Source organism: Cherax quadricarinatus, chromosome 16 (genome assembly GCF_038502225.1).
Source record: "Cherax quadricarinatus isolate ZL_2023a chromosome 16, ASM3850222v1, whole genome shotgun sequence".
Classification (NCBI taxonomy): domain Eukaryota; kingdom Metazoa; phylum Arthropoda; class Malacostraca; order Decapoda; family Parastacidae; genus Cherax; species Cherax quadricarinatus.
Window position 1 is genome coordinate 10,055,817 of NC_091307.1, and position 23,475 is coordinate 10,079,291.

General features: G+C 37.7%; 1 protein-coding gene across 1 annotated transcript in view; it reads right to left on the bottom strand.

Annotated features, from left to right (window-relative positions):
• The window catches only part of Nup153 (Nucleoporin 153kD), a 60,017-nt gene that overhangs the window by 5,521 nt on the left and 31,021 nt on the right, over nucleotides 1–23,475 (bottom strand). Inside the window, exon 7 of the mRNA XM_070085399.1 lies at nucleotides 5,714–5,793. Coding sequence (XP_069941500.1) covers nucleotides 5,714–5,793 — 80 coding nt within the window. The remainder of the gene's footprint in view (nucleotides 1–5,713; nucleotides 5,794–23,475) is intronic.

Consider the following 23,475-nt stretch of genomic DNA (forward strand, 5'->3'; position numbering starts at 1 on the left):
ACATACAAGTACAATTAAGAGAAGTACCCTCAGTCTATGTTGCAATACAGCCTCTCCTCACTTAGCGACGTACTTGTTTACTGACGCCTTGGACTTATGACAGGCTCTCTGACCAGTATTCATGCCTAAATAATGTATATTAGACCTGATTTACTCTATTCTGTTTATTTCAATATACAATACACTACTGTATAAACATTTAAAAATATATCAGAAATGTTACAAATGGTGCAAAGGCGACACTTTACCCTTTGACTGTTTCGGTCGTATATATAATATATATCGGCTTCAAATCAAGCAGGAGAAAGCTGGTAGGCCCACATGCGAGAGAATGGGTCTGTGTGGTCATTGTGCACCACATAAAAAAAAAATCCTGCAGCACACAGTGCATGAGAAAAGAAAAAACTGACCATTTTTTTGGATTAAAATGCCGACTTTGAGGTGTATTTTCATATACACCTACCATCCGACTTACGACCGTGTTTTTTATGCCAAATTTCTGGGAAATAAACAACTATTTGTGTTGTACACAGTGTTTATCCTAAACCTTACAGTATAAAATACAGTACTAACATAAAAAGTAAAGTAAAACATGAAATATCAAAATAAAACAATAAAATAAAGTCATTACAAAAATGTTTTGTTGATATTCAGTAGTAAAGTTCGACTTACGACCGGTTTCTCAGAACCGAACTCGGTCGTAAGTCGGATGGTAGGTGTAGTAGTATTTATCGTTGTATTCTCGTTTTCATGGTCTTACATGATAAAATGGAAAACATATTACAGAAATAGAGATGATTTTCATTATTTTCTCTATGAAAACGACCTTGAAATTGAGCTCAAAGTAGCGGAAATGTTCGATTTTTACCAACGTCCAAGAGTAAGCAAATCACACGTCCAATACACGTCAACTGGGGAGTCTAATATTCTTTCACTAGTGCACTGATATTATTTATACCATTTTTTACAATAATGCATTAGTCTGCATAACAGTAAATTTTGTATTTTTTGTATTAACCCTTTGACTGTCGCGGCCGTATATATACGTTTTACGAGGTGCCGTGTTTGACGTATATATACTCATAAATTCTAGCGGCTTCAAATCAAGCAGGAGAAAGCTGGTAGGCCCACATGTGAGAGAATGGGTCTGTGTGGTCAGTGTGCACCATATAAAAAAAATCCTGGAGCACGCAGTGCATAATGAGAAAAAAAAAACTCCGACCGTTTTTTTTAATTAAAATGCCGACTTTGTGGTCTATTTTCGTATAGTATTTATGGTTGTATTCTCGTTTTCCTGGTCTCATTTGATAGAATGGAAAACATATTACAGAAATAGAGGTGTTTTTGATTGATTTTACTATAAAAAGAACCTAGAAATGGAGCTCAAAGTAGGGGAAATGTTTGATTTTTGCCAATGTTCAAAAGTAAACAAATGATGCCATTGTCCAATAAATGTCCAACTAGCCATTCTAATATGCAGTCATGAATGGGTTGATATTATTTATACAGTTATTACAGCATTGCAGTAGTCTGCATAATAGTAAGTCTAATATTTTTTGTTTGAATAAAAATTCAAAATAGAAAGCAAGAGTAATATCAGAGGGGCCTGGAGACGTGACTGATGAACAAAGAAAACGTTATTTTAGAGCCTGGAATGTCTGCATTGTTCATTCTGGACCTTATTTTGAAATTGTCATATTTTTTAGTTTTCGTGAAATTGGCCAAATTGCAAATTTCTGACCACATTATTAGGTAGTTGAAATCAGTAAATGGGCAGTTTCTTGTACTCAATCGATAGAAAAAATGAAGTTCTAAAGAAATAGCTATGAGTTTGGGCGACTGGAACAATGGAATTAGCCGAAAATAGGGCTCAAAGTGGGCGAAGTCGCCGATTTGTAAACAGCGCCGAGGTCGCTAACTTCGCGAGAGCATAATTCCGTCAGTTTTCCATCAAATTTCGTTTTTTTGGTGTCATTACAATCGGGAAAAGATTATCTATTATTTCATAAGAAAAAATAATTTTTTTTTTTTAAATTTTGCGACACCAGGAGACACCTCAGGATTGGGGGTTGCGACAGTCAAAGGGTTAATAAAAAATCAAAATAGAAAGCAATAGTAATATAAGAGGGGCCAAGAGATGTGTAATGAACAGAGGATATGCTATTTTAGTGCCACGAATGTCTACACTGTTTATTCTGGACCCTACTTTGAAATTGGCATCTTTTTTATTTTGCACAAAATTGGCCAAACTGCTAATTTCTGACCACTTTATTGGGTAGTTCAAATCGGTAAATGGGCGGTTTCTTGTACTCAACTGATAGAAAAAATGGAGTTCTAAAGAAATAGCTATGAGTTTGGTCAACTGGAACAATGGAACTGGTCAAAAACAGGGCTCAAAGTCAGCGAAATCGCCAATGCATATGTCGTGAGACCGCTAACTTTGTGGGAGCATACTTCCCTGAGTTTTCGACCAAATTTCGTACTTTTGGTGTCATTACCATCAGGAAGATTCTCTATCATTTCATAAAAAAAAAATTTCCCAAAAATTTTGCGACACAGAATGAGTTTCAGAAAGGAGCTTGTGACAGTCAAAGGGTTAAACAATATCAAAGATGGTTGACAAAAACTCACTACAATTATAGTATGCTCCTCACTTAGCGACAAATTCATTTAATGATGTGGTCTTAGGAACGGAACTCTGGCGTTAAGTGAGGAGAGGCTGTATACCGTAGTGTGCAAATTAATTGGGAAGGAGCAAATTTTGTGGTTATCTAATATGTTTTAGTTTCCAGCTTAATTAACTTAGTTTGAGTTCTTTTCTTTTCAGAAGAGTTTGCTACTGACTTCTGTCAGCCATCCAACTGTGGCATTACCCTACGACTCTCATCAGTGCTACAACAAGTATTGTTCTTTACGGCTATTCCTGCCAGTGTACTCTGTGAGTGAATGTGGTTTCACCAAATTCTCCCCTTCAATTCATGATTACTGCTGAAATTCATGATGGATGTTACACCTAGGAAGCATGCAAGTATTGTAGCTCCTAGAAAACATGCCAATTTAAGTATCAGACAGATTGCAGAAAATTTGAGCCTAGTAAAGTCAACCGTTGGTAAGATTCTAGAGAGAGCTGATGACACTGGTGATTGTGAAGTGCTGCATTGATGATGTGAAAGACAACGCAAGACAACACCTCACAATGAAAAGGTTATCATAATATAAATAGTGTGAAGGATCTCAAGATAACCAGCAAAGATCTACAGAGGTATTTGGCTTAAGTTGGTGTAAATGCTGATTCTTTAACCATTCAACGAAGGCTCCTTGAAGATGGTAGAACTGCCAGAAAGCCGGTAAAGAAATAATTATTGACTGCTGCTATGAAGAAAAACAGCTGCAGTAGGTACTTGATCATAAGGGATGGGCAACAGATGAATGGGTATAGATAAGTGGTAGTGAGATGGAGTAAAGGCAAACCTCTTGGGAATGGACACATTCGGCAAGTGTCAAAACACCCACCTAAGATGTTTTGGGGTAATTTTACTGCTAAAGGCTCTGGTTGGCTTCTTACTGTTGAGGGAACAATGAATGGTGACAAATACAAGGCAATTCTGGCAACTCATTTGCTTCCCATTGTTGACAAACTTTCCTGATAGAGAAGGTATTTTCCAGCAGGATCTTGCTCCATGCCACACTTCCAGAAAAATGCTGACATTCTTTGAAAATAAACTGGCCTGGAAACTCTCCTGACCTCAACCCAACTGAGAATCTATGGGCAATAACCAATCTATGGGCAATAACCAAACACAGGATTGTGAAACAAGACTGTTCAACTGTGGAGAAGCTAACTGCTGCTCTTATTAAGACCAGGTACCATGACAAAGAACTTGCCAAAGTGTGTTCAACATTGGTCGATTCTATGCCAAAGCGCATATCGATGCTTACAAAAGCAAAGGATAGTCATATCTCTTATTAAATCAATTATCTGACATATCACTGCCATGTATTTTTTAAATAAACATTAATTTTCTGAATAAATGTCTTATTTCATCAGTGTCCCAATTAATATGCACACTAATGTAGATTTAAAAAAAAGTCTTGAAGTATTTGCCCTCCCCACTACTCTCAGCACAGCTGAGAGCTTGCTACTGTATAAAGAATGAATGCATGATTACCTATTTTCACTGTGGTTACAGAAGCTGAGAAATGCTCACAGTATCTCATTTTTAGCATTTGACTACACATACAACTAATCTTCAAAGGCTGATTTTAAAGTTCAAATTTTAATGTTACTCTCAACACCTCAATCACAATTGAGGTGTTGTGACATTAAAATTTAAACTTTTCCTATTAGCTAATGAAGCCAGTTTAGTATTTTCTGTCATTCTTAACATGAACTATTTAGCACTAGGAGGCACTGGATTTTTTTTTTTTTGGGTGGGTGGGCATTTTTTTTTATAACATGCCTGTGACCCACCTTGCCCAGAGCTCTGACTTTCAAATCTTCTAAATGTATGACCACAAGTCATTTGAATGGTACTGTGCCAGCACGGGTATGACTTCCGAGTTCTAACAACTCTAACCCATAATTTCCTGGGCCTTAATATTTGTCTTATTGTGCAATCTTATAAATGGCAGATCGTCCAAACATCATTATTCCTTTATCTTTTATACGTTCGATTTACTTCATAAAATGGTCCCGTGCTATTTTTTTTTTTTTGTGTACTGTAGTTAAGTGGCTTCATCAGCTAAATCTTGTTGCTTTCTTGCACCCAATGAAAGACTAATCTACTGGTAATTTTTATTTCCTCTGAGGCTACTCTCATGCTTACATTGGTATAGTGTGCAAACAATGGGACGAAACTGTTTTGTGTTTCTATCGATCTACTATGAGGTACTGAACTAATTACCTTAATAGAACTGGATTTTTTGTTTACTACCACCTTGTGATATAGGATTTTTTGCCGAGTGCTAATCTTCATAATTAAAAAAAAAAAACTGTATATCTTCCTCTATTTCTCGTTATACTTATTGATACTACAGATGAGGGTTTTAAAAGAAACGGAAGTCAGTACTGGAGAGAGGTGTGCACTTTAGATAATGAACTTGATATGTAGAAAAAGTTGTCATAATTGCCCCTTTACTGATGACACCATACCTTTAGGAGTGAGGAGAAATGGGGTGAAAATGCAAAGGTTGGTAAAGGTGTTTGGAAGTGGGTACAAATAAGGAAATCAAATGCAAGGTGATGAGAAAAGTAGAATAGGATAATACAGAGAGTATAAATCAAAGGTAAACAGAAATAGTAGGTCTCAGGAATGAATGGAGGGTAGGGTAAAGATTTTAAGCAGAGGGTTTTGCATTTCAATGTATGGCTGGAGTGGTGATGGGAAGCACAGTGGGCGATATTGTTCAGACAATCCTTTGAATTATGATGTCCACCCATAATACTGTAAATACACAACCTAATCATCATTTGAAAACTATACTACAAATATTAAAAGTCAGGTCATACACTGCCTGGGAATTGGGAGGTAATCAGATATGATCCATTGAAAGGGAGGGTAGCTCCAAATCCTTGGATCAACATCCCTTTACCATCATTAACGAAGAAAATTTTTGTCAACCCCTACTCTTTGCAACTCACGACAGAAATCCTTCGTTTTAGATTAGACTTAGCTCTGAAGGATCCTGCATTTAAAACATAAAACATACTAACCCAAATGTGGATGCTGGAGAAGAGACTTCTGAGTTAGTACCAAACGTGAATAATCCACTTGGAGTGTTATTGGGTTGACTCTGCAAAAGAAATTCCCAGATGGCTGAAGTATAACAGAAATTAATCAGGACTAAACTTGCTGTAAATACAAATACAGTATCTGATCTGTATCAATAATTATCAAACAAAAAAATATACCCAATACAGGAACTTAAACCAACTTTCAAAGCACTCACTGCCCCTGTTATAATATCAATTCTATAGTAATTTTTGAGAGGTAGAGGAATGCTATTTCCTTGCAGACTCTGACTTCGATTTGACCAGTGTCATAGCCATATAATTATTGTCTTTTCTGTTTAACAAGACATTATAGGCCCCTCATGCATTGCTCATACAAAGCCAGAGCTGACAGCTCTCTCTCTACATCTGAAAATGGCCTCCCACATTTTATTTAAACAGATGTTAATTTAATTTTCTGGGTTATTACTTTTTTAAATTCATTCATCTTTAGTACAGGTGCAGTCAGTTCCTAAATATTTGGTGCAATCTGAAAAGAAATATAGTTTTTATTTTTACAATGTCGGCATATTGAGGTTAATCTAGCTGATGCTGCTTTCCACATTTTTTGTATATTTTTTCTTAGCTTTAGTTTTATCAAATGCTTTTACATTTGGTATGTGCATGGAGAGTTCCTGCAAGCTTGGTACAATTTTTTAAGAAAATGTGGCTTTTATTTTGTTATTTATAAGGTGTGTATGAGAGTATCAGCTGATAACCCTCACTACATTCAACTCAGCCCAGCCCCCAACACTAAGTAATGAGTAACAATGTTAAACCACAGTAATTTTTTATGTAGTAGAACAGCACAAAAAAAAAAATTGATGCCTAAACATGTTCTTCACTTCACATAATGCTACTTTTCATAAGGTGTCAATTTTCATATCTCAGTGCCTGTACTCTAAAGAAAGGGTTTGGGATGTTTGGAGGGACATCTAATGTGTCATATATGCGTGCCTCTGGCAAGACAATGATGGCATGCATGAACGATGGAAAAAGTGTTTCTTTTTCTGGCCACCCTGCCTAGGTGGGAGATGGCCAGCATGTTATAAAAAAAAAAAAAAAAAAAAAGTCTCAAGACATTATGAGGTAGCTTAATGCATACTAGAAAAGTGCACAACTAAGTAACATCTTGTATCTTTGTCTCTATTTAATAATTCCCCAAAACTAAGATCATTAAATTAGTTTGATATAATAAGTCATATTTTTGTAATTGATCATTTGTTCATTCGCTACCTTTCTTATTGTACATATGATCATAGTTAACTGTATAAGAAATTCTACTTAACAGTCTATATCTTAAGTAACATTTAAGCATTATGAATAGTTAGCCCAAAATGCACTGCATAATTAGTGGCATTCTTTTGTGCCTATCAGTGTTTTATTACATGTAAACTACATTATATTTACCACAAAGAAAAAAAATTGTATTATATTGTAGAGGCAAAAATCAAAGAGACTAAGAAAAATACCACATGGTGTATGTATGAATGTTGACTGCTTGTCTCAATTCTCCAAATGTCTTGGAACACAATTTCAACCCGAGTAAATATGTAAATGCAAACAATTTCACTCTTCAACACTACTTACAAGTTTAGCATTGGTTTCTTGGAGATAATAATAATAATTTTTTTTCAATACGTCGGCAAATGAAGGCACCTCCAGGACTCAAGTCCGGCTAACTGGTTTCCCTGAATCCCTTCACGAAATATTACCCTGCTCACAATCCAACTGGTCCCAAAAACCATTTGTCTCTATTCACTCCTATCTAACACACACACACATGCCTGCCGTATGTGCAAGCCCCTTGCATATGGAACCTCTTTACCCCCTTCCTCCATCTATTCCTAGGATGACCCCCTACCCCTCCTCCCCTCCACTACAGATTTATGCCACTACATCTGTTCAACTTTTACTTGTTATTACTATGGTTAGTAATATTGTGAAGTGGAGAGGTGAAAAAGTAACTTGTGGCCTACTGCCAGTGATTTCCTCTAGCAATTTCTCTCCTTTGCAGATAAAGTACTGTGCTTAAGTCATAAATATGATACATAATGCACTGTAGTAACAGCTGCTAATAAAGGCATGAGACTGATTTCAAAGAAGTGAGTGTTGGATTGGCAATATTCTCATTTGAACGCTGTTGACTTGGCCCCACACAAAAATGTGCTAACTAGCAATTTCCCTTTCCAACACAAAATTTTTTTTTTGTGAATATAGTATAAAGTACAATTAATATAACGATACAAAATATTTGAACTCTCTCCAACTTTCATTTATGATTGAAGCCAATAGTCATTTAATCGTGGAAAGGGAAGGGAAGGGGAGGTCACACACCACAGACCTCAGCTGCATGTACACTTCAACAATAAAATACATTTATCTTTGATACACGAGATGGTATTGCCTGCAATCAGGAGATGGGACGTATGAAAAATCTAACTCGTCAATATATGAAGCATCAGGAGGAGAAAGGATCAACGATTAGGTGTGTAAAAATCACATCTCCACTTCTGGTGAAGAGGACAGGTATTGGGGAAGAAAATGGTCTTTATTGTGGAGACCATTCACCACCATCCAATCAAAATTCAGTATGACAGCTGAGTAAACTGAGATTCCAAGACATAAAGGAATACAAGTTCAAGGGTTTAAGACAATACATGTATTTCATAATTAAGACAAAAGAATAATTGACAACGAAAGTGTCTCCCTTTTTGGGTCACCGTACCTTGGTGGGAGACGGCTGATGTATTTTTTAACACGTCGGTCGTCTCCCACTGAGGCAGGATGACCCAAAAAAAGAAACTTTCACCATCACACAACACACACACACACCATGGTGGTCAGTGTGTGGGGGCAACAAGGCTCCCAGAATTTTAGTGTTTTTAGGGCATGTTTTAGCTTTTAGCAGAAGCCAGTGATAGTGACTGGGTCAGTGAACAACCCAACAAGTGACAATGATGTCTTAAAACTGAAATAGGCAAGAGGAAGACTGAAATTTCAGGAAATCTGAAAGTGCCAAAGCCTGTTAGAGGCCTAGCAGGCACCTGCTGCCACAGAGCTACAACAGTCAACTTAAAAGGATAAGTAAACCCAAAGTCAGAAAGTCAAGTGTAAGTCAAGTTGGTTAGTGAGTGAACTGTGAGGTAACATATAGCAAGTGCAAAAAGATAAACAAACAAAAGGAAGAAAGTGAAAACAAAATAATAAGTGTCAGTGAAGGTTGGCATATCAGTAGGCCTCCAGGAAGTGGTACTGCCATAGTCAGGCTGTGTGTCATAAATAAGGAAAAAAGTGAAATTACCAACAGAATACAGTAGGATCCCACTTATATGGCAGGTTAGGTTCTAGGCTACCGCCGTAAAGCGGAAATTGCCGTAAAGTGGAACACCCTTTTCCCCCCCTTATAAATGCATACAAATACTAGATAAATTTACACTAACATATATTAGTTAGCAATAGAACTAGGCATAAAAAAAACAATAAAAAAGTACAATACACATATAGTGCACTCATTACTTACCTTAAAATATTTATAGTCTTAATCTAGGGTGAGATGAGTAGCATTCATTGTAATAAATCAAACGTGGTATGTATAGTAGTCAGCCGGGCTACCATACCAGGCCACCCCACTTACACATAATATTCTATAATATTTAAGCATCCTAGAGCAATAAAATTCATATACAGTTTACTCATTACTTACCTTAAAATATTTGTAGTCTTAATCTAGGGTGAGATGAGTAGTATTTATTGTAAGAAATCAAGTGTGGTATGTATGGTAGTCAGCCGGGCTACCATACCAGGCCACCCCACCTACACATGATATTCTATTACATTTAAGCATCCCAGAGTGATGAAATGCATATACAGTTCACTCATTACTTACCTTAAAATATTTGTAGTCTTAATGTAGGGTCAGGAGTGAGTAAACGAGATAAAACAAATAAATGAGAGAGAGAATGAGTACATGAGAGAGGACAGGTGCAGAATTATGTAAACAAACCAGGTAAATGCAAGTTGTGTAAACAAATTGTACACATTTGGTTTGTGTACAAGTTACATTGTGTACAAGTTGTCTCTACATTGATATGGTAGAATAAATAAAGAACACCACTCCCATTCTCATGTAACACCATTTTTAGAAGAAATGACACTCTGAGTGAAGGCAATGGAAATAAGTCACTCTGACTTTTTTGGGTTATCCTAGGTTCTCTACACATATGCTGTTATGTATGATAATGTATGTAACTGTATTTGTGTATACCTGAATAAACTTACATGCCTCGGTGGGAGACGGCCAACTTGTGAAAAAAAAAAACATACGAAAGGAATAATTTTCTACAGTTACCCCCAGTAACACATTTTCTCTTATGTTAGATTAGAGAAAATGTTATTCTTGCCGTCACTTGTACAAGTTATCTGGCTACAACATCTCAAATTTATGTTTATTTATTCTATTGTGGAGTGTATTTATCATCTATTATATGTTATGTATCATGTTTATTATATAATTTTGAAAAAATATCATGGATGGATTAATGAAAATATGTATGTATATTAACGTAATATACGACATTTAATGAGACTCCATGATTATCATCATTACTAATATGACGTCTCGAGACATAAGACACTTACTGATTTTAATGTGTACCTGCATGCCAGCACAATATGTAAGTTTATTTAGGTACAGGTATACATAAGTATAATCATCAGAGTATATATAAAATAACTTTTAAAAACACTTGAAATTTTGTTGTTTCCAGACATAATGGAGAGACTTAGTGCTTGGATCTCACAGAGAATGTAAACAAACCGGGTGGGGCGTGGTGACCGTATTAGAAAGTCAGGTGGGGGAGCTGTATAACGAGTTTTGGTCATAATTTGAAATGACCGTATTAGCGGAATGCCATAAAGCGAAACGCCGTAAAGCAGGGCCCTACTGTAAACACTTGAGGGGCGTGTGGAGAATACAGTAGTACCCTGACTTACGACTTTAATTTGTTCCATGACTGAGCTCATAAATAAATTTGCTCATATCAAATCAATTTTCCTCAATGAAATTAACTGAAATGCCATCAATCCGTTCCAGCCCCCCCCCCCCAAAAAAAAAAAACCAGAGGCAGGAGAAAATACTTAAATATAATGCTAATATCAACTCTACAGCTTATTTATCTATCAAGAATTTATCTAAAATGACATGATAAACAATAAGTAACATAGAAACATGATATATACTCTAGAATGAATAAAATAGGCCATAATATGGCGAGTGTCCAGGACCAGTCCAAGCATATAAAATCATTACTACTCCTTCCTATAATGTGTTCTTTGGCCCTGTGTAAGAGAAAATGGAGTTTGAGAGGCTAACTGCACTAGATCACTAGTGCAGTGATATATGAATATCTTTGAAGTAAGTTATTGACTTATTTCATGAAGCCCACCATTTATTATTGAAGTAAATGCAATAATATTGTCAGGAATCATACAAAAAAATATTTTGCAAATGTCAAAAACTTACCAACTTTATTTTTTTGTAGAATAACTAAAAATAATTACATGAATATCTCCAGTGAGAATATTGCACTAGCATTGTATTATAAGTACCAAGTCCCAAAGCCAAGGTACCTTAGTTGTGCCATTTAGGCCAGGGTTCTTGAAAATGTCATTTTCAGCAAACTTTTTTTTCCACTCGTAACTCGGATTCTGGCTTGCAGCTCAAAGCAAAAAATCAAGCGAGCGACGGATAACTTGGAAAACTCAAGTTGGATCACTCGTAAGTCAAGGTACCACTGTAAATATGTATACAGTAGGGCTCTGCTTTACGGAGTTTCACTTTACGGCGTTCCGCTATTACGAACATTTCAAATTATGACCAAAACTCGCTATACAGCTCCACCCACCTGTTTTTCTAATAATGTCACCGTGCCCCACCCGGTTTGTTTACATTCTCCGTGAGCACATCTCTATTATGTCTGCAAACTTTCCAAAATTTCAAGTGTTTTAAGGTTATTGCATATTTTATATGTACATACTCAGATAATTATACTTATGTGTACTTGTACATAAATTTACTTACACACTGTGCTGGCACGCAGATACACATTAAAAGCACCAAGTCTCTCTACTCATGAAGACGCCATCATAATAATAATAATGATAATCTCTTGGGCACATTAAATGTCGTATATTATGTTAACAGACATTTCCATTAACCCCTCAACTGTTGCAACCCCAAAACCTGAGGTGTCTCCTGGTGTCGCAAAATTTCCGAAAAAAAAAAACATTTCTTATGAAATGACAGAGAATCTTTTCCCAATTGTAATGACACCAAAAGAACGAAATTTGATGGAAAACTGACGGAGTAACACACTCGCGAATTTAGTGACCTCGGCGATATTTATGAATCAGCGATTTCACCCACTTTGAGCCCTATTTTCGGCTAATGCCATTGCTCCAGTCGACGAAACTCATAGCTATTTCTTTAGAACTCCATTTTTTCTATCGACCGAGTACAAGAACCTGCCCATTTACCAATTTCAACTACTCAATAATGTGGTCAGAAATTTGCAATTTGGCCAATTTCACGAAAATTAAAAAATATGACAATTTCAAAACAGGGTCCAGAATGAACAAAGCAGACATTCCTGGCTCTAAAATAACATTTTCTATGTTCATCAGCCACGTCTCCAGGCCCCTCTGATATTACTCTTGCTTTCTATTTTGAATTTTTTTCAAACAAAAAATAGAAGATTTACTGTTATGCAGACTACTGCAATATTGTAATAATTGTATAAATAATGTCAATCCATTCATGACTGCATATTAGAATGGCTAGTTGGACATTTATTGGACAATGACATCATTTGTTACTTTTGAACATTGGCAAAAATCAAACATTTCCCGTACTTTGAGCGCCATTTCAAGGTTCTTTTCATAGTAAAACCAATCAAAATCACCTCTATTTCTATTAATGTTTTCCATTCTATCAAATGTGACCAAGAAAACAAGAATACAACCATAAGCACTATACAAAAATAGGCCACGTTGGCATTAAAAAAAAAAAACGGTTGGAGTTTTTTTTTTCTCCTTATGCACTGCGTGCTGTATGATTTTTTTTTATATGGTGCACACTGACCACACAGACCCATTTCTCTCACATGTGGGCCTACCAGCTTTCTCCTGCCTGATTTGAAGCCGCTGCTTGAATTTATGAGTATATATACGTCAAACACGGTGGCTCGTAAGACGTATATATACGTACAAGCGAAACAGTCAAAGGGTTAATCCATCTATGATATTTTTTTTTCAAAATTATATAAGCAGCACATTACATAACAAACATGATACATACACCCACAGTATAAAAACTGACATAAATATGAGACATGTTTACCAAGTGGCTTGGAGTGTTGGAAGAATTAAGTTTTCTCTAGTCCAACACTGGGAGATAACCGTAGAGAAACATTCCTTTCATATACCTTCACTCTATCTATAGGCATTCACAACCCTTGTGGGTTTAGCGCTTCTTTTTAATTATACAGGTCTCCCTCCTCATTCACGAGGGTTAGGGTATCAAGAACCATGCAAATGTTGAAAAAATGCAAATGTTTGGTGCCCAAATATATTGTAGGGAAATATAATAATAGCATTTACTTAGCCTAATAATACTGCTTCCCTAACCTACTGAACCATGAACAATCATAAAACACACGAAAACATCGTAAAATATGGTACTAGTGCCAGCCCTTTGGTAAAGAAGGTGAGAAAGACTATAGAATTCAAGAAAGAACTCGTAGCAGAGTACCAAAGTGGAAGAGGACGATGATGAAGAGCTAACCACTACAGAGCTGCAAGAGCTTAAGGTGCAACAGCAACAAACCACAGCTCAGGAATTTCATTCAGAGGATGGGAAAGAGAGATCAATTAAGGACATTTGTACAATGTAGACAAAGGTGCAAACATTTATGGATGAACATCATCCTGACACAGTTGTTGCAAGCTGTGCTGGCAACATCTACAATGACAATGTTGTGTCCCATTTTAGGGAAATCTTAAAGACACACCAGAAACAGAGCTCTCTGGACAGATTTTTGGCACGACAGGGGTCCAGTGACTCTCAAGCTGGTCCTAGTGGCATTAAAAAACAAAGAAGGGAGGTAACCCCGGAAAAGGACTTGGCACCTCAAGTCCTTATGGAAGGGGATTTCCTTTCCAAACAACCGTAAACTCCTCCATCCTCTGCTCTCCTCCCATTACTCATCAAAGACGTCTTCTGTAAAGGTGTCATTTTATTAATTATTAATGTATTTATTATGCATGTCTCATTGTTTTCTGTGTAGGGAAATGTATATTTCATGTAAAAAATTATTTTGCTTAATACTTTTAGGTGGCTAGAACGGATTAATTGGATTTCCATTATTTTTTATGGGGAAAATTCGGATAACGACAGAATCGGTTAAAGACAAGCTCTCTGGAACGGATTAATGTTGTTAACTGAGGGTCCACTGTACCGTATTTTAAATACGGTTGGGCGGCTGGGAATTCGCGAATGTTCGAAGCCCATGAAAGTGAAAAACGCGAATGTTGAAGGATACCTGTAATTATAATAATAATATCATTCACTAAAAATGGTGTGTTGCATGAGAATGGGAGTACTGCTGTTTATGTATTCTTATGTACTAACTTGTACACAATAAGAACATTTGTATTGCGAGGTAATTATAATAAAAAAAAGTGAAGTAAAAGTTTCACAAACTCTTACAAACGTACATGAATGAACTAAAATTGGACACGTGTAAATACACATTTTGCCTGTCCGAGTGATTGCCCACCACCCATTCAGTTTTGTGTTTTTACATTGTCCAAACTCCATGTATCTTGTTCTCTCTCTCGTTTACTATTCCGTTAACTACAGTAGACCGTCGTTTAACACGGTTTTGTTTGGCATGTTTTGGTAATGGCACTACTGAAGAATTGCAGCATATTTTTGTATAACACTTCGTAAAATTAACTTAACACAGTTCAGTTTGCGGAAGGGGAAAAATTTTTGAGTGCCCATCGCCCACAGCATACACTATGCTTGGCTGTGGGTTAGACCATAGAGTCAACGGGGGAGACCTACCGCCATCCCCACCGCCATTCTCCCAGTCTTTGGTTCATATGCGTGTAGTATGTACCATCCTCTGCTAGGAGTTTACATCTTTTAATTGCCATATCTTAAATCTGCCAAGCAATCATGGTACCCAGTAGGCATACACGTGTTGCTGAAAGTGGCAAGAAATGGTTTAAGCATTTAAGTCGAGGAGTTACAAAGAAAATCAAGATATTAGACAAGCTTAAGAGTGGCTCACGTGTGGTGGATATACTAAGGGCCTATGGCCTCAATGAAGCGTCAGTTTGTACAATTAAAGAGAATGAGGGGAATATACGAGCTTGTGTAATGAATAACCCAAGATGTCATCTCATAAGTGACACACAGATCAGAAATAAATAAAACTGAAAACCTGTTGAGTGGATCGAACAAAAGACAAAGAAAGGTGCACCACTTAATTTCATCTTAATTAGGAAAAAGGCCTTACAATTGTTTAAAGCAGTGTGTGATAAGGAAGGCAGACCTGAAAAAGAGAGTATGTTTAGCACAGACTGGCTCCACATAAGTTACATAATATTAAGTTTTCTGGTGAAAGTGCTTTAGTTGATCATACAGCATGAAGTAATTTCCCTGCTGAAATGCAAGAAATTATTTCTGGCTATGAGCCATATCAAGTTTAATGCTGACGAGACAAAGTGTTTTTTTTGGAAGAAAATGCCAACACGAACTTATATCAGTCAGCAAGAGAAAAGTGCACTGGGTTTCAAGGCATCAAAGGATCACTTCACCTTGCTCCTTTGCAGTAAAGCATCAGGTAATTTCAAGTGTAAACCCATGGTTATTTACCGCTCTAAGAATCCTTGTGCTTTGAAAGACGTAGATAAAAATACCTTACCAGTAATTTGGAGGTCAAACCAGTAAGCATGGATGACAGAGGAAATATTTATTGACTGGTTTAAGCATCACTATTCCTGAAGTCAAGTTTTACCTGCACAGCAAGAACCTTGCATTCAAGACTCTCTTCAATCTTGATAAATAACAAAAAAGGCACAATACCGTGACTGGAACGATACACAAATAACCCGCACATAAAAGAGAGAAGCTTACGGCGACGTTTCGGTCCGACTTGGACCATTGACAAAGTCACACTAACCAGAGGTGGAGCAGGATGGCTATATATAGGCAGGAAGAGGTGGTGGTGGTAGTGGTAGTGGTGGTGGTAGAAGTAGTAGTAGTAGTAGTAGTAGTAGTAGTAGTAGTAGTAGTAGTAGTAGTAGTAGTACTAGTAGTAGTACTAGTAGTACTAGTAGTAGTACTAGTAGTAGTACTAGTAGTAGTACTAGTAGTAGTACTAGTAGTAGTACTAGTAGTAGTACTAGTAGTAGTACTAGTAGTAGTACTAGTAGTAGTACTAGTAGTACTAGTAGTAGTACTAGTAGTAGTACTAGTAGTAGTACTAGTAGTAGTACTAGTAGTAGTACTAGTAGTAGTACTAGTAGTAGTACTAGTAGTAGTACTAGTAGTAGTACTAGTAGTAGTACTAGGAACAGAAACACGAGACAGGAGAGAGAAAGACAACCCAGAGGAGAAAAGGAAAGAGGAAAGGGGAAGAGGAAGAAGAAAAAGAAAAAGAAAAAAATGAGGATTCAGGTTAAGTCACGGGTGTTCTGAAGTTTGGAGCATTTTACAATGTAGTGGGAGAGGAAGGCATCTACAGAGACGAAGCCAGGGCTAAGGTTCATACAAGGAAAGTTGTGTATTAGAGAGGATTCAACTAGACGGCAACTGTTCGAGTTGGAAGTAGGGAAGACAGTTTTAGCAGAAGACCAGTCAATAGGATGGCTATGATCTCTGACATGACAGAAAAGAGCAATGTTAGTGTCGGCAAGCCTAACACTAGGCTTGCTCTCCCTCTGTGGGCATCTAGCTCTCTTGCAGTACTCCCCTTCCTTTGTATTTGACTGGCTCGTTTTCCCACTTCTACCACTACCACTACTACTACCTCTTCTTCCTCTACTACAACTACTGATGAAATTGAGACACATGTGCGGTGTCTGGTTGTCTTTGTTGTGGACGTTTCGCCATCCAGTGGCTGGCTGGATGGCGAAACATCTACGATGGGGATGCCCGGGTGTTGTGCATGTGTCTTAATTTCATCTTGTTGGTATTATATACAATTCTTGTACTACTACTACTACTACTACTACTACTACCACCACCACCTTTTCCTGCCTATATATAGCCGTCCTGCTCCACCTCTGGTTAGTGTGACTTTGTCAATGGTCCAAGTCGGACCGAAACGTCGTTGTAAGCTTCTCTCTTTTATGTTTTGCATGATGGTAGGATTGCTGGTTTCATTTTCTGTCTCATAAACACGCTAAGATAACAGGGATATCTTGCTACTCCTACTTACACTTTGGTCACACTTCACAGACACGCACATGCATATATATATATACATACATCTAGGTTTTTCTCCTTTTTCTAAATAGCTCTTGTTCTTTTTTATTTCTTCTATTGTCCATGGGGAAGTGGAAAAGAATCTTTCCTCCGTAAGCCATGCGTGTCGTATGAGGCGACTAAAATGCCGGGAGCAATGGGCTAGTAACCCCTTCTCCTGTATACAATTACTAAAAAAGAGAAGAAGAAAAACTTTATAAAACTGGGTTGCTTAAATGTGCGTGGATGTAGTGCGGATGACAAGAAACAGATGATTGCTGATGTTATGAATGAAAAGAAGTTGGATGTCCTGGCCCTAAGCGAAACAAAGCTGAAGGGGGTAGGAGAGTTTCAGTGGGGGGAAATAAATGGGATTAAATCTGGAGTATCTGAGAGAGTTAGAGCAAAGGAAGGGGTAGCAGTAATGTTAAATGATCAGTTATGGAAGGAGAAAAGAGAATATGAATGTGTAAATTCAAGAATTATGTGGATTAAAGTAAAGGTTGGATGCGAGAAGTGGGTCATAATAAGCGTGTATGCACCTGGAGAAGAGAGGAATGCAGAGGAGAGAGAGAGATTTTGGGAGATGTTAAGTGAATGTATAGGAGCCTTTGAACCAAGTGAGAGAGTAATTGTGGTAGGGGACTTGAATGCTAAAGTAGGAGAAACTTTTAGAGAGGGTGTGGTAGGTAAGTTTGGGGTGCCAGGTGTAAATGATAATGGGAGCCCTTTGATTGAACTTTGTATAGAAAGGGGTTTAGTTATAGGTAATACATATTTTAAGAAAAAGAGGATAAATAAGTATACACGATATGATGTAGGGAGAAATGACAGTAGTTTGTTGGATTATGTATTGGTAGATAAAAGACTGTTGAGTAGACTTCAGGATGTACATGTTTATAGAGGGGCCACAGATATATCAGATCACTTTCTAGTTGTAGCTACACTGAGAGTAAAAGGTAGATGGGATACAAGGAGAATAGAAGCATCAGGGAAGAGAGAGGTGAAGGTTTATAAACTAAAAGAGGAGGCAGTTAGGGTAAGATATAAACAGCTATTGGAGGATAGATGGGCTAATGAGAGCATAGGCAATGGGGTCGAAGAGGTATGGGGTAGGTTTAAAAATGTAGTGTTAGAGTGTTCAGCAGAAGTTTGTGGTTACAGGAAAGTGGGTGCAGGAGGGAAGAGGAGCGATTGGTGGAATGATGATGTAAAGAGAGTAGTAAGGGAGAAAAAGTTAGCATATGAGAAGTTTTTACAAAGTAGAAGTGATGCAAGGAGGGAAGAGTATATGGAGAAAAAGAGAGAAGTTAAGAGAGTGGTGAAGCAATGTAAAAAGAGAGCAAATGAGAGAGTGGGTGAGATGTTATCAACAAATTTTGTTGAAAATAAGAAAAAGTTTTGGAGTGAGATTAACAAGTTAAGAAAGCCTAGAGAACAAATGGATTTGTCAGTTAAAAATAGGAGAGGAGCGTTATTAAATGGAGAGTTAGAGGTATTGGGAAGATGGAAGGAATATTTTGAGGAATTGTTAAATGTTGATGAAGATAGGGAAGCTGTGATTTCGTGTATAGGGCAAGGAGGAATAACATCTTGTAGGAGTGAGGAAGAGCCAGTTGTGAGTGTGGGGGAAGTTCGTGAGGCAGTAGGTAAAATGAAAGGGGGTAAGGCAGCCGGGATTGATGGGATAAAGATAGAAATGTTAAAAGCAGGTGGGGATATAGTTTTGGAGTGGTTGGTGCAATTATTTAATAAATGTATGGAAGAGGGTAAGGTACCTAGGGATTGGCAGAGAGCATGCATAGTTCCTTTGTATAAAGGCAAAGGGGATAAAAGAGAGTGCAAAAATTATAGGGGGATAAGTCTGTTGAGTGTACCTGGTAAAGTGTATGGTAGAGTTATAATTGAAAGAATTAAGAGTAAGACGGAGAATAGGATAGCAGATGAACAAGGAGGCTTTAGGAAAGGTAGGGGGTGTGTGGACCAGGTGTTTACAGTGAAACATATAAGTGAACAGTATTTAGATAAGGCTAAAGAGGTCTTTGTGGCATTTATGGATTTGGAAAAGGCATATGACAGGGTGGATAGGGGGGCAATGTGGCAGATGTTGCAAGTGTATGGTGTAGGAGGTAGGTTACTGAAAGCAGTGAAGAGTTTTTACGAGGATAGTGAGGCTCAAGTTAGAGTATGTAGGAAAGAGGGAAATTTTTTCCCAGTAAAAGTAGGCCTTAGACAAGGATGTGTGATGTCACCGTGGTTGTTTAATATATTTATAGATGGGGTTGTAAGAGAAGTAAATGCGAGGGTCTTGGCAAGAGGCGTGGAGTTAAAAGATAAAGAATCACACACAAAGTGGGAGTTGTCACAGCTGCTCTTTGCTGATGACACTGTGCTCTTGGGAGATTCTGAAGAGAAGTTGCAGAGATTGGTGGATGAATTTGGTAGGGTGTGCAAAAGAAGAAAATTAAAGGTGAATACAGGAAAGAGTAAGGTTATGAGGATAACAAAAAGATTAGGTGATGAAAGATTGAATATCAGATTGGAGGGAGAGAGTATGGAGGAGGTGAACGTATTCAGATATTTGGGAGTGGACGTGTCAGCGGATGGGTCTATGAAAGATGAGGTGAATCATAGAATTGATGAGGGAAAAAGAGTGAGTGGTGCACTTAGGAGTCTGTGGAGACAAAGAACTTTGTCCTTGGAGGCAAAGAGGGGAATGTATGAGAGTATAGTTTTACCAACGCTCTTATATGGGTGTGAAGCGTGGGTGATGAATGTTGCAGCGAGGAGAAGGCTGGAGGCAGTGGAGATGTCATGTCTGAGGGCAATGTGTGGTGTGAATATAATGCAGAGAATTCGTAGTTTGGAAGTTAGGAGGAGGTGCGGGATTACCAAAACTGTTGTCCAGAGGGCTGAGGAAGGGTTGTTGAGGTGGTTCGGACATGTAGAGAGAATGGAGCGAAACAGAATGACTTCAAGAGTGTATCAGTCTGTAGTGGAAGGAAGGCGGGGTAGGGGTCGGCCTAGGAAGGGTTGGAGGGAGGGGGTAAAGGAGGTTTTGTGTGCGAGGGGCTTGGACTTCCAGCAGGCATGCGTGAGCGTGTTTGATAGGAGTGAATGGAGACAAATGGTTTTTAATACTTGACGTGCTGTTGGAGTGTGAGCAAAGTAACATTTATGAAGGGATTCAGGGAAACCGGCAGGCCGGACTTGAGTCCTGGAGATGGGAAGTACAGTGCCTGCACTCTGAAGGAGGGGTGTTAATGTTGCAGTTTAAAAACTGTAGTGTAAAGCACCCTTCTGGCAAGACAGTGATGGAGTGAATGATGGTGAAAGTTTTTCTTTTTCGGGCCACCCTGCCTTGGTGGGAATCGGCCGGTGTGATAATAAAAAAAAAAAAAAAATATTTGTGTTTCAATCTTGATAATTCCCATACTCATCCACAAGCTCTGCTGAATGTGACCCCACTGGATCAGGGAGTTATTTAGTCATTCAAGTGTAACTACACAAAAGTTATGAAAAAACTAGTTGCATCAATGGACTCCAACCTGGCAGTACCAAGCTTCTGGAATAAATTTAACATTGCAGATGCCATCAGCTATGCTAGAAGTGCATGGAATGAAGTGCCCCAGTCAACATTAAATGCAGACTGGGGAAAGTTATACCCTTCTGTAGTTAATTCTTTCACTGTTTTTCCCTTGTTTGAGAGTCAGGTTCAGGAAATTGTTCAGCTGGCAAGGAGATTACCAGGTGATGCTTTTGAAGATATGAATGAAGAAATGTGAATGAGCTCTTAGATAATGATGAAGACAGGAGTCCAGAGGAAATGTTGGCAGACCTCGATGCACAGATACAAGGGGGCCACATAACAGAAGAACCTGAAGAAAAACAGTTAACACTGCAGTAGTTACGTGAGCAGCTCCATGTTGCTGCTAAGCTAGCAGACTTTTTCACTGAAGAGGACCCTGACAAATCTAGAAGCAGTGCTTTGAAACGGGATCTAGACCAACTGATGCCTTAACGTCAGCTGTATAATGTACTGCAGGGTAAAAGAGCCCAGAGATCCATTACATAATTTATGCACACTCCAATACAACCATCAACTTTAGCACGAGAACCTTTACCATCCACTTCTATCGACAACTGACCACCATCCACCTCAGCCCAGCAGGGCTCTTCACAATCATCCACAAACACCATTACTGACAATTTAAGGTAAGAAATACTATTATTTATATTGCATTTGTAGTCTTAAGCAGTAATATATCACGACAATGAAGTAAAATTACATATTCACTTTTATTTTTGTAAGATCTGTTGGTCTGAAAAAAGTTGTTTGGCTCTTGGGGGCTCCCAGGAATGTAACCCTATTTCTCCCATCAGTTCTTCAGTTTGTCTAACACAGTTTTAACTAAAACAGTGTTTTCAGGAATGCAACTACATGTACTGTGTTAAACGACGGTCTACTGTAGTTGGCTCTCGTTGACAATAGCGTCTAAGCTTGGTTGTAATAATAATAATATTAATAATAATAAAAAATAATAATAATAATAATAGCCTCTCACTTTAACCCTTTGACTGTTTTGGTTGTATATGTCTTACGAGCCAGTGTTTTGGATGTATTAATACGCATAAATTCTAGCGGCTTCAAATCAAGCAGGAGAAAGCTGGTAGGCCCACATGTGAGAGAATGGGTCTGTGTGGTCAGTGTGCACCATATAAAAAAATCCTGCAGCACGCAGCGCATGAGAAAAGAAAAAACTCCGACCATTTTTTTTTATTAAAATGTCAAATTTGTGGTCTATGGTTGTATTCTTGTTTTCTTGGTCTCATTTGATACAATGGAAAACATATTATAGAAATAGAGGTGATTTTGATTGCTTTTACTATGAAAAGAACCTTGAAATGGAGCTCAAAGTAGGGAAAAGTTTGATTTTTGCTGATGTTCAAAACTAAACAAATGACGTCATTCTCCAATAAATGTCCAAGTAGCCATTCTAATATGCAGTCATGAATGGGTTGACATTATTTATACAATTATTACAATATTGCAGTAGTCTGCATAACAGTAAATCTTCTATTTTTTGTTTGAATAAAAATTCAAAATAGAAAGCAAGAGTAATATCAGAGGGGCCTGGAGATGTGGCTGATGAACAAAGAAAATGTTATTTTAGAGCCAGGACTGTCTGCATTGTTCATTCTGAACCCTATTTTGAAATTGTCATATTTTTTAATTTTCGTGAAATTGGCCAAATTGCAAATTTCTGACCACGTTATTGGGTAGTTGAAATCGGTAAATAGGCAGTTTCTTGTACTCAATCAATAGTAAAAATGGAGTTCTAAAGAAATAGCTATGAGTTTGGAAGACTGGAACAATGGAATTAGCTGAAAATAAGGCTCAAAGTGAGCGAAATCGCCGATTCATAAATATCACCAAGATCGCTAACTTCGTGAGAGCGTAATTCCATCAGTTTTCCATCAAATTTCGTTCTTTTGGTGTCATTACAATCAGGAAAAGATTCTCTATCATTTCATAAGAATTTTTTTTTTTTTTTGGAAATTTTGCGACACCAGGACACACCTCAGGATTTGGGGTTGTGACAGTCAAGGGGTTAAATGTCGTAGTATATTAAGTGTGGATGGCTTGGCCAGGTGAGCTACCATACCTCCCACACCTGACTTTCTACAAATAAATACTTTTCACCTCTCACCCTACATTAAGACCATTAAGACTACAAATATTTTAAAGTAATGAGTGTACTGTATATGCAATTTATCACTCTAGGGTGCTTTAAACGTCGTAGTGTATTATGTGTGGGTGGGGTAACCAGGAGGATTACCATACCTACCTCACCTGACTTATTACAACAAATAATACTCACTTTTTGCCCTACATTAAGACTACAAATATTTTGAGGTAAATAATGAGTGCACTGTGTGTGTATTTTACTTTTTATTGTTTTTAATGCCTAGTTCTATTGCTAACTTAATATATGTTAGTGTAAACTTATCTGGCATTTACACACATTTGTAAGTGGAAAAAATGGCGTTCTGCTTTCCAGCAATGTCCGCTTTCTGGCAGTAGCCTAGGACCTAACCTGCCATATAAGTGGGGCCCTACTGTACTATAAAGCCAATTATGCAGGGTGTCCAGAAAAACACTCCCTGA